This window comes from Bos javanicus, chromosome 23 (assembly GCF_032452875.1).
Source record: "Bos javanicus breed banteng chromosome 23, ARS-OSU_banteng_1.0, whole genome shotgun sequence".
NCBI lineage: Eukaryota > Metazoa > Chordata > Mammalia > Artiodactyla > Bovidae > Bos > Bos javanicus.
In genome coordinates, this window is record NC_083890.1 from 41863248 (window position 1) to 41875585 (window position 12338).

The following is a 12338-nucleotide window of genomic DNA, read 5'->3' on the forward strand; positions in this document are numbered from 1 at the left end:
AAGGCACTGAAGAGCCAGTTTGGAGCGGGACTGGGGAGCCTGACAGTGAAGGATCACACCGGGGAACCAGACCAACTCCTAATCCCCAGCGGCAGAACTCCACCTCCGGAGACCACTCTCTATGCAGAGGGTGGGCCGGGAGACGCTGAAAACGCCCGCTCTGTGAGGCCATGCAGCCACCACGCCTGGCCAGCTTCCTGCTCCACCGCTCCTCGTTTTTGACGCTAGTATGACACGAACTCCTGGCCGTCAACAACCCCGAGGGGGAACTTCAGAGAGGGACAGCCCCGTGTTAGCCCGCAACTGGAACGGACAATGGCCAGGAATAGACGCTTGACCGTGCTCATCACCGGAGCAAACTAAAACATTCTCCACCAGCTCGACTTCCAACTGCGCTCCTCAGACTGACAGGGAGCACAGGACAAATTCACACAAGCCTGTCCGCCACCAGTGAGTGAGAGGTGGCGGCCCGGGCCAGCATACTCACCAAATGCAGTCAGCACCCGTGTGTAAGTAGTCAATGTAAGGGAGGTGGTTTTGGTCTCGAGACCAGCATGAGGTAGAAAAGACCATGCCGATATTCAGCCAGGGAATTGTCACTCCTGGAAGAGAGGGGACAGGGAAGGACGGGGAGCCGTGTGTCAGGGTGACAGCAACAGACATCGCATCGCCTCCCCAAGAAAAAGAAGGAAATGGGGTCAGAGCCAGGCGAGACTCAACGAGAAGGCACTTGCTCCTTCCCGCTTCTTATACAGGAACCAAGACCACAGACACAGTTACCAAACAATAGCGAGAAAACACCGTAACTAGTGACTGAAGGCGAACACACCCACAGTGGGGGCCCGCGGGGCCTCGAGGCTAAGGACGCAGGCGCCGCCCGCACGCGCGCTGTCGGGACACAGGAAGGGGACCCGGGTCTGGAGCAGCCCCTCCGCCAGGGGACGGCCCTCAGTGCGCCAACACCCAGGACGCTCGGTTTCGCTCCTACCGGGTGAGGCAGGAGCCCCAGAGAGTCAGAGGTCAGCTGTGAAAGTTCCCAGGTGGAAAGCGGACCACACGAAGCGTCTCCCCAGCTTCCAGATCGGTGGTTTGGTTTACCTTTGCACATTTTTATCGACTCCAACTACACCCCTGACTCCCCTCCCTTCTCCAACAATCCCTGAGTTCTCTCACACCCTGTGCACCATGGTCCCCAGCCCTCCAACCCGCAGCCGGCTTACCAGGCACAGCACCGAGGTGACGCAGGATGGAGCCTGTGTTATTGGGGAGGACGGTGAGGTTCCATCCGTGTCTGCAGGGGAAAGCACAGGGGGGTCACGGACAGGCGCGGGGAGACGCTGTCTGGCCCCCGGACCCGGGCAGGAGCGGCCAGCGCTACCTTGAAAAGGGCTCCGACTTTCCCACCGGGAAGCCGCTGCCGTGGGTGTTCGTGTCCACCTTGCCGCAGTGCACGGCCACGTGGCAGTCCTTCTCCTCCACGAGCCTCCAGTACTCTTGCTGCGGGGAGAGGGGCCGTCAGCACCGTGCCCCCCGGGGCTGCAGAGCCCCGCCTCGGCCTGCGACCTCGGGCCGTGGCCTCCCAGGCGGCCGGGCACCGGGCCAGGCAGCCGGGGCTGCAGGCAGTAACCGCACGCTCACGGTCACGGGGCCAGGTCCATGACCGACAGACGGATAAACACAAGGTACAGTGTCTGCCGAATACGACTTGGCCTCAGAGAGGGAAATTCTGACATGCGACAACACACGAATCCTACGGACATGACGCTAAGTGGAGAAGCCAGTCTCAGAGGACAAGTACTGATTCCATCCCGTAAGGCACTTGGGACAAAGTCAGACAGAAAAAGAGAACGGAGGGGCTGCGTGGACTCATGATTCACAGGAGCCGACCTCCAGTCTGGGAGGATGGACAAGTTCTGCAAACGGGTGGTGGGGCGGGTCACTCAACGACATGCAAAGGATTCTGGTGCCACTGAACTGGACCTAAGAATGGCTCAGGTGGTGAAGGTCACCCGTGCATCACAATTAAGGATCATTCTGTGAAGGGGAGGGAGAAAGCGACTCGGGAAGGTAGGTGGGATGCCCCCCACCCACTGCAGGTGTGGTCACAGTGCCCCGAGACGGGCGTCTGGGCAGACACGCTACTCAGCACCGAACAAGGGAAGTGACCACCCTGCTCCCCAGGCTGTGACCCCAGCCAATGAAACAGACGGGGGAAGGGTGGGCACGACCTGAACAACTGCAGGGCAAACGCGGGTCGGGACGGGCTCTGCTAACAGGTGAGAGGGTCCCGTCTTCAACCATCAGCACAGAAGCTCAGCATCACCCTCCCCGCCGTGGCCAAGCCCGCTTCCTGGAGCCTCTCCAGGGAGCACCCGGGGCCAGCCCCACCCCGCTGCGTGTGCGGCCGCTACAGCAAGGGGCCAGCCTGGGGGCAGCCAGAGGCCCCACCTCAAGAACAAACTGGACAGCATTAAATGCTCCGGGTCCCCAAGGGCCAGAGACGGGTCCAGGCCAGTCAGGTCGGCCGTCTGCCAGGTTTCACAGCAACGCGTGCTGAGTGAAGGGAGACAGAGGGGGCGGAAGGGGACCGTGTACTACATGGGGGCCCCTTCCGCTGGGGACCACCGCCCAAGCAGAGGCTCCAGCCCCTTTGTAGGATCCAGAAGCCCCTTCTACTGGGGACCACCGGCCCAAGCAGAGGCTCCAGCCCCTTTGTAGGATCCAGAAGCCCCTTCTACTGGGGACCACCGGCCAAACAGAGGCTTCAGCCCCTCCGTAGGGTCCAGAAGTTAGCCAGACAGACTAAAGGTTCCAATTTTAGCAAATCTACAACTATTAATATTAAAGCAAAACCAAGACACTCAGGGAGGAAGGTCCAAGAGGGAGGGGACATACAGGTACCTATGGCGATTCATGCTGATGCACGGCAGAAGCCAACACAACACTGTAAAGCAAGTATCCGCCAATTAAAAAACAAAAAAACCCAGGACCCTCAGAATTAATTTCCCAGCAGGAGACGGTGGACAGTAACAATCTTCCACCTTCGGGGACTCCGACAAGGACCTATGTTGTAAAGCAAAGGCCTCTTTCTCTAGCTCAGATGTCCACCCCCAGGAGTCATGCTCCTCTCCTCTGACACTTCTCCCAAAACTAGCACAAGCCCAGCAGAAGCCACTGTGACGACCACACGTGTCCCCGAGTCAGGACCCGTTGGCGCTGTGGTGATGGGACGTGGCTTTGGCAAGGCCAAAGGTAGGGCCGAGTGTCAGGCCACTGTGTGGTCTGCACACATACAGCCCAGAGTGCAAAACTGGGATCTAGACGGAATGACAACGATGCCAAAATCAAATATTGACTGAATTCTTCAAATACTGAACCCAGGCCCAAGCACCAGGCCGGGGCCTTGTGGACTTCCAATGGCCACCATCGGAGGCGGGGCAGCACGCGGCACGGACACGTATCGACAGACAGTCCCTGAGCCCCACTCCCAGGACACCTGGTCACAGCAGAGCCGAGGGCCGCTGCCGTTAGCGTGGTTATGCCAAGAAGAGGAGCCTACAACCGTGAACAGAAGGGGTCTGAAACCTGCTGCCAGCGAAGAGCCAAGGCAGCCCACACCACCTCCTGCTCAGCCAGCACGCCCTGAACCTGGAGAGGAGTCGGGGCTCGCCCTTGGACAGGCCCACCTACGTCAGCAGCTGGGAGCCCCGGGGGCAGACTCGGGCTCTGCCCTCCTCCCCAGTGCCCCTCTGGCGACTGGCCGGGCACAGCCCCGCTCGCCTGCCCAGCCTCACACACCTCGGCACAGGGCTGGCAGAAGCACAAAAATGGCAGCCTGCCAATCCCGTTAAATGAAAAACAGGAGAGAAAAGCACAACCGTGGTTTCCAGGGACTCCACACACGCTCTTGCCTAACAGGCACCTGGAGGACGGGCTGAGATGGGGTGAGAGGGGGCCTGCGGGGCGGTCAGGGAGGACCTGGAGACGTGCTCACTCCCTTGCCTCCTTTCTGGCCCGGAACAAGTTTCGGTCAACCTGAGCTGAAACTTCTGGCCGCGCCCAGGACCCAGAGGATGGACTTGGGACCCTCCGCCTGCCTCCAGGGGGCGGAGGCCCAGGGGCTCCACCCCGGCTCCGGGCAGAGAGAGGGCGGCCGGGCTCACGCACCTCGATTTCAGCTGGTGCGGGCTCCTTGCTGAAGCACATGTTCATGATATTTCTTGCTGTTCGGTAAAAAGTCGTTAAAGAAACAGACCTTCCCTGAAAAGGAAACAAAAGCAAGAGTCAAGCTCGAGAAACAAAGCAGTATCAGAACCCCAAAGCAGGGTCACCCCGTCAGAAGCCCCTGCGTGGCGTGTCCCTGTGACCAGGGGCCATGTCCCTAGCTGACAGGAACAGAGAAGCTGGGACCACATTCCCTGAGAAGGACCCTCAGTGTGGACAAAGGAGGTAGCGCACCCCTGACCCCCACAACTCGGCAGGACGAGCTGCCCCAGGCGCCCCAGTGAAGAGCCACGTCCCTGGAGCAATGGGGACAGCGTGGAGACGGGAAGACAAAGGCTGTGGTTGGGGGACAAGCCAGCAACATCAAGACAGACACTGGCTGGGCCTCGGGACCGGAGACGCTGGGAGAGAAACCTGGGCAGCTCTGGACGCCCACCCTGAGGGTCCTCCCCTGAGAACCGGGCAAACAAGCAGCCTGGCCTTGGGGATCTGTAGGGGCCAGAGGGACCCAGTCCTCCTCCTGCCCGGGGAGCCCCTGCCCCCCACCCCTGCTGGGGGGGCCCGCAGGGTCTTCAGATTACCTAACGTGCCCACCTCTGCCACCCTGCCCCCGGAATATTCCCAATGACACGCTCACCGGGATGAACGGTGGTGCGTCCCACAGGCAGGCCCCCACTCCTCCCGGACCAGGCACGCTCACCCCTTGACTGCGGAGTACTTCTTGAACACCTACTGTGTACCAGGCCTAGTTCGAGGGGCTGTAGATGGAGCGGTGCTCAAAACACAGTGTCTCTGCCCTCGAGGCGCTTTCAGGCTGCCTGGGGAATGTGGCCTCGTGCAAAACGGAGCTGGGATATGGCACCAAGGGTGATGAGCCAGAGGCAGAGGGGCAGGGCCCCTAACGAGGCCATGCTGGAGCAGCCCCATGAACAGAGCTGCCTCTGGAGGGACAGTGGGGACAGTTATCTCACAGACCCTGCTCATCTCATCACCAGCTCTGTAACTGAGGTTCCTAACTAACAGAGAAACGTCTGCACAAGTCCAAACTTCTCACCTGCCATCCCTCACAACATAAAGTTGGAACCACTAGGAAGAGCCTGATTTTCTGTCAACTAAAGCAGGGTGCCTGTAATTCAACACAATGACAGCCAGCACCCAACAGTCAACTGCCAGACGCTAAGCGGGCTCAGCACCCGGGGCCGTGAGCTCCCGGCTGGCCCTCGGTGCACACAGCCTCCACGGCCACCAGCCTGCAGCCATGTCTACACAAACCCAACCCTCCCTGTGTCCAGTCACAGGGAAAGCTCCAGGCAAGCAAGCATCTCTCCCCAGAAAGGAGGTGAGACTCCAACTGAGGCGAGGACGCTGAGGGAGGCCGGGAAGGACCTCCGAGCACAGACTCAGAGGAAAGCGGCCCAAATCAGGGCAGAAGCACAGACACCAATCACGTTTCTGCACGTGGCCAGGTTCAAGTGCGTGGGCACGGCCACCAAAACCTCCTCAGGGGCCCTGCCCTCCTGGAGCCTGGGGAACCGATCAAGGTTGGGGGTCCTGTGCCCCTTCCTGGCCTGGGGCCCAAATGCCCTGAAGGACCAGAGACAGGGGAGCCCAGCCTCTGTGGACAGAGCCAGGCTGCCAAGCACGGAGACACCGAGATGCCCCCTCGCTCCCTGGAGGAGGGGGTCTTGGAATACCTGGATGGGTACACAGTGTAGGCAGAAGCAGGGACCCGCCCCTGCCCTCTCCCCAGGAGATCCACAGGACAGACAGGCACCAGCAGAGCTGTGCCGAGCGGCGTGGGGAGTGATTGGGAGCGGCAGGGGACCTGGTCCCTGTGGGTACGAGAAGCCCCAGCCCCAGCCTCCGGAAAGAGGAGTTGTGCCTCCCAGGTTGCGTCCCTGGCATGTGGGCACACGTGTACAAAAACACACATTTAATGACGCCTGATTCCCAGGTGGCACAGTGGTAAAGAACCTGCCTGCCAATGCAGGAAATGTAAGAGCCCCAGGTTTGATCCCCGGGTCAGGAAGATCCCCTGGAGGAGAGCAAGGCAACCCACTCCAGTATTCCTGCCTGGAGAAGAATCCCATGGACAGAGGAGCCTGGCAGGCTATAGTCTACGGGGCTGCACAAAGTCACGCACGACTGAAGCGACTCAGCACCACACCAGGGCCAGAGCTCGGTGCCCAGCAGCCTGGTGCAGATGCTCACTCCTCCCAGACTGCGGGTGGCGCTCTACAAGGGACGTGCCCAGGGCCGGCCGTCAGGGGTCTCGGGGGCCCCACGGCCCACAAGGCGCACGCGAGGCTGCACGGCAGGCCCGCGGGCCCTACCTTGTATATACACTTGTGGAAGTCGCTGAGGATGCCCTTGTCCTCCTCCTCCTCCTTCACCACCTCCTTTTCCTGAGCAAAGAGTCGCCGCCGGCCCGTCTTGAGCTGCGCGGGGCCCACCTCCTTCAGCTTGCTGCGGAAGCCGTTTCTGTGGGCCACGCCATTGATGAGCCCGTTCTTGGGCTCGAAGCGGGGCAGCGGGTGGAAGCGGTGGTAGTCCTGCTCCGTGTGACCCTCCAGGGGCCCCTTGCGCCGCTCCAGGCTCTCCTTCTCCATCAGCACCTCCTTCTCCAGGCGCCGGTGCTCCTCGGGGGACAGGGAGTCATAGGAGAGCAGGTACTGGCAGTAAGCCTCCTGGAGCTTGGCCAGCCGGTCCTGGGCGGTTCTGGGGATGCGCAGCATGTCTGCGAGTTTGTTCCATTTTTTGAGGTCCGTCACCTGCTGCATACCGCCCATCTCGTTAATCAGCCGGAAAAAGCAGGCCAGGTCGAGCTCACAGCCTCCTGGGACGGCGAGGGGATAAAAGACAGCGACAGTGGGTGAAGTGCACTGCGAAGACCGCCTTCGCCACCCGAGAGCCCACGGGCACCAGCGTCCACCACGTGCCAGGGAGGCCACCAGGCCAGGGGTCAGAGCGGCACAGGGCCACCCAGTCTATAGAGACGAGGATGAGACCATCTTAGTGCTAGGAGGGTGAACAGACCAGGACAGGCCGAGGTCCGACCAACACAGGAGGGCGGCCTGGGCAGGGCGCCCCGAGGAGCGGGCACTTAGGCAGAGGCCTGAAAGGAAGGAGAGTCGGTCCCTGGGGAGGGAGAACCCAGCATGGCTGGAGCACGGGCAAGATGCACGCCCCCTCACGCCCCAGGGGGCGGGGAGACGGCTCAAGGAGCAGGGCTTCCCTGCCGGGCTGGCAGAGCCTGCGTCGTGCCCTCGGCCACCTCTGCAGCCCAGCATCACCTGGAACGGCTGTGGGATGGGAAAATGTACCCACCCAGCACATGCCATCAGTTCCAATTCCCCTCCCAACGCTCCCCCACCACACACAAACACACATGCACGCACACATGCACAGTAACCTCCCTTCAGCCCCCAAGATGTCCAGGCAGCGGGCAAGGCCCCCCTGAGGGCAGGCGGGAGTCTGTCCGCCCCTCAGCTCCTCCCATCGCTGCTCACACAGAGCCCTGCTCATCTCCGAAGGTGTGTGGGCTGGTTCTCACTGGTCTCTCAATCAGACTGCACAAACCATGAGCCATGAGACTGCACAAAACTCAGACGTGCGACGGCCGCCCAGCGGCGTCTCAATGGGAACTGTCTCAAAAGCAATCACCCTTGGACCAATAAAAACGAAAAACGTTCCAGAATAATCATCCACCAGCCGTTAGGAGATAAACACCCCACAGAATGCTAGGTGAGCAAAGTAAACATTAAGAGTGCTTCTACCTTTAGAAGATGGGGACACCTTTGTATAAAATAAAGGAAAGGAAGAGCAGCGGGACTCCTGAGAACAGCATTGGATCACCTCAGCCAGCTGTGCGCAAACGGAGTCCAGCCGGCCAGCACGGCCAGGGATGGGCGCGTGGCACCCCGAGCCCATCTGCTGTGCCAGGCAGGACGCTGGCTGGTTGCTTGGTTGAGGCCAGCAGGGGCCCGTCAAGGAGGAGACCTGCGCCGACCTTGGCCGTCAGGGCCTAAGGCCCAAGGTTCCAAGATGCACGGCAGGCCTTGCTCTCAGTCGGGGCAACTCCTGCACCTGCCGAGGGGGACGGGGATGTGGGTCAGACCAGAGACTGGCTGGAAAGGAGGTCACTGTTGTAAGCCTCAGAAAACCTGACCAGTCCTCGCCAAGGCATCGTGTTACTCCTCTCCGGTTTCATCAACCCACTCTCAGGACCACAAGGATGCTTCGGGACAAAGCGCCCCCTTCCCAGAGAAGGAGCAGTCTGTGGACTCTGAGAAACTTCCTTCAAAACTAAGTCCCTCACGCCGCGAGGAGGATTAGCGCAGAGTGAGACCCAAGGCGGGTGGCAGGCCAGCCAGCTCCCCTCCCACGCGGAGGCTTCACACCTGGGCCAACAGCAATGCTGTGAACACACCCCCAGTCTCACCATGGCTTCTGGCACCATGGGAACCAAGGTTCCGGAAACCTACTCTGAACGGAAAATCGGTGCCCTCTTGACGTCACCTGATGCCCTGACTGTTCAGAAGACCCACTGCCCCACTGCAGTTCTGGGTCTCCCACGCAGCCCACACCACACTCCCGAGACGTCGACACCTCAGCCTGTTCCCAAGCCCCTGTCACCTCCGATCACATCCATGATAGCGGACCACAAACCAAGCATTCTCTGAACTTAAGTGAGTCTCATCTGCTGAGAGTAATAGCGAAACCTCCATGGTGCAAGGAAACCTATCTTACTGCCCACCCTGACACCTAAATGACTGACACCGGTCCCTCTGCTCCCTGCCTGCAAAAGGCTGCTCCAACCTAAAAGCAGGCCCCACGCGGCTCCCATCCAGGGTCCTGAGCAGCAAGAGAAGTGTGTGAGTTCACCACTCCATGGCACCGGCTCACTCCGATAGAGGGGCTTAATCCTGGAGGTGCAAGGACCCCCCGGAGGAAGAGGGAGACGGGGATTCCAGGAGGGCCGTGCGTGTGCCCAGCCCGGGCCCGGGCCTGACCACGCCAGCCGGCCTGTTCACAAAAGCCGTCACTGAGGCGAGTGCGACTTCAGCGCAAAGCTGTACCTGCACTTGGGTCCACGGTGTTCCAGGAGCTAGACTCCACCGGGACCCGGTTACCACCAGGAAAACTGAGAGGCAAGGAAGAGGGGAGAGAGAGACAAAAGGCTGAAGCGCCCCCACCCACAGTCATGTGTGCAGGCCCTAAGTGTGGCCGTGTTTAGAGACAGTCCTTAAAGCGGTGATTACAGTAAAATGAGGCCATCGGGGTGGGCCCTGACCCCATGTGACTGGTGTCCTTCTAACAAGAGAAGAGACGCTAGGAATCTGTGTGTGGAGGAGAAGAACAGGTGGGGACACGGGAGAAGGAAGGCTGTCCACAAGGCAAGGAGAGAGGCCTCGGAAGAAATGAACCCTGCCAGCACCTTGCTCTCACACTTGCAAGCTCCAGACCGAGAGAACTGACTCCCTGCAGGTCAAGCCCCCAGCTGCAGTACTTGGTTAACGCAGCCCGGGCAGACGAAGGCGCGGTGCAGCGGTCCTGCCCCTCTCTGGACGCCACTATGGACTCAGCCAGGCGGCCAGCAGGTGTGGCCCGGTGTGAGTGAGTGAGTGTGAGTGTGTGTGTGGAGGCGGGGGCCCCGCATAGGACCACACTGACCTGCAGAAAGCAGGGCTCAGACTTCCCCTGGGCCCTGACGCACCCGGAGGCTGGTGTGGCGCCGGCCACCGCGGGCCTTACCTATGAGCGGGAGCTCGTCCATGGTGATGCCCTGAGATCTGAGGTGCTTCTTGATGCAGGCCAGCCGCTGCACGTTGGGGCCCCAGCGCCGGCCCAGCTTGTGGATGTGCTGGATCTGCGTGACGAAGCGCATCTCGTCGTTGAGCTTGCACTCGGGCCGCCAGTCCGGGGGCGGGATCACCCTGCACATGCCGTACTTCTCCACCTGAGGGCGCACCGACTCGATGTAGACGAGCGGGTCGTGGAACTCCTTGGCCGACGGCCGCAGCACGGGGATCTCGTCCATGGCCGCCCACCCGGCCCTGCCGGCCCCCTTCTCGGCCTTGGCCGCCCCCTCGTGCGGCCGAGGCAGGGGCTCCGATTGCGAGGTAGAACGATTTTCACAGGGGGCGCCGCCGTCCGGCTTGCCGTGTGCTTGTCTGCCCGGCGGGCCCTTGCCGGCTGCCGCCCGCTTGGGCCGGTTCCTCTCCAGGCTCCGCTCGGGCGCCTCCTTCTTCCCAGGGGCCCCGAGCGGCGCCTTCTCGGCGGGGCCCGGGGCTGCCTTCCTGCCGGGGCCCTCGGCGGCGCTGCCCGCAGCCCCCTTCATCTTCTTGGGGGGCGACTGCGGCTTGTCGGCCGGGGGCACCTCCTCCAGCCTCCGCTTGGAGTTCCGGAGCCCCTCCCGCAGCTGCCGCCCCCCTACCTCCTTAGTGCACGACTTTGGGTTCAACCTGCCACTGACCTTGAGGCCATTGACGGCGGGCCCGGTGGACTTGGACGCCCCCCCGAGGGATAGCACCTGTTTGCGGGTTTTTGCATTGCTACTTTCAGTTTTCCCTGAGATTGTGTGGTTGACAGCGGAACTGGGCTTGTGGTGATGGGGTTTGGTTTCCTTGACCAGTTCTCTCTTGGCTTTGGTGTATGTGACAGTCCCCTTCGTCACCGTTGCAGTGTACTTCACAGTTTTGGACGGTGAAGGTCTGACTTCGCGCATCTTTTTGGCACTGGTTGCACTTGTACCCAGAGATGACATTCGGGTGACTCCGTTGACCTTAGAAACCTGGAGGCACAGGAGGAGCAGAGAGCACAGTCAGTGTCTGGGCACAGGGGACCCCGCCCCCAAGCCCAGCTCAACAGCCGCGCCTGTGGGTGAGGAGCGGGCACGGGGGTCCCAGCAAAGGCATGCAAACCACACCCTCCATGCTATCTGCCAGTCACCCAACACAGGTCAGTAACAGCAACATGATCACAAGGCTGTGCTGGTAAGGGGACAGGTGCATGCGCGTGCGTGCACACACACCCCTGTTCCAAGAAAAGACATGGTTGCACACATACACACCCCTGTTCCAAGAAAAGACATGGTTACACACACACACACACACACACACCCCCTGTTCCAAGAAAAGACATGGTTACACACACACACACACACCCGTTCCAAGAAAAGATGGTTGTTCTTTTCCTCTGCTCCATGTATTTCAGCATGATCTGCCCACAGGACTGTAAAATCTATGCTAAATAAGTGAAGAGTGAAATAAAAAATGCCACAGGAAGAAAAGAACAAGCACTCTCATGGGGTTCAGATGCCCACACCCAGAGGGGCAGCTGCCAGCAGCGGGCATCTGTGTCACCTGGCGCCTCGCTGGACGCCCCTCACGTCTCTGGCGCCCCAGCCTCTTCTGCACAGGAGGCGCCCATCTCCCGCCTCTATAAATGTCCACAGACTCCGTGGGAACTGGGTAAATGGTCAGTTGCTCTTCACCACTGTCTTACAGCCTGGACACCACAATAATTTTGTGACACACAGAAGTCACACTCATTTATAAAGAGAATCCAGGGAGTGACACCGCATCACCCAGCTCTGCAGGAAGTGGGGTGCAGGCCACCTGGCACGGATAGCTCAGGTTACCCCGGGTGCACGGACAGGCAGCTGTCCTCAGTTCAACCAGAATTCTACTGCCACGCTCCCATCTCCCACTAGAGGGAGCCATTGAGTCGAGTGGCTCTGCCCAGGCTCTGAGCGCAGCAAAGGAGCCCAAGAGAAACACACTGCTGACTGGGGAAGTGCATCTGGACCTCAAAATTCAACTTAAAAAGCACATGAGCCTAAATGAACAGAATCCACTGGACAGGCAGCAGAGTTACGGACGGGAGGGCAGGCCTCCTGGCGTGGCGGGCCCCTGGGAGGCAGTGAGCAGAGGGACGAGGCTGACGCGTCCTGGTCAGGCCCCGAGGTCTCCACAGCACCTGCCCCCTCCTAAGGCCCCCAACTGAGTCACACATCCCCAGGGACAAAGAGCAACCCCGACTCCCTGCAGGACCTAACGAAGCCCAGATGAAGACCTTAAATGTTCTTCCAGCCAAGGCGAGCCTCTCACATC

General features: G+C 60.6%; 1 protein-coding gene across 8 annotated transcripts in view; it reads right to left on the reverse strand.

Moving 5' to 3' along the window:
- JARID2 (jumonji and AT-rich interaction domain containing 2) overlaps positions 1-12338 on the reverse strand; it is a 230034-nt gene that overhangs the window by 10268 nt on the left and 207428 nt on the right. For all 8 annotated transcript variants that reach the window (XM_061398816.1, XM_061398813.1, XM_061398815.1 and 5 more), the window contains 6 exons: positions 9979-11017; positions 6558-7060; positions 4168-4260; positions 1379-1497; positions 1221-1291; positions 488-602 (listed from right to left, as the gene is read on the reverse strand). In XM_061398816.1, coding sequence (XP_061254800.1) covers positions 488-602; positions 1221-1291; positions 1379-1497; positions 4168-4260; positions 6558-7060; positions 9979-11017 — 1940 coding nt within the window. The remainder of the gene's footprint in view (positions 1-487; positions 603-1220; positions 1292-1378; positions 1498-4167; positions 4261-6557; positions 7061-9978; positions 11018-12338) is intronic.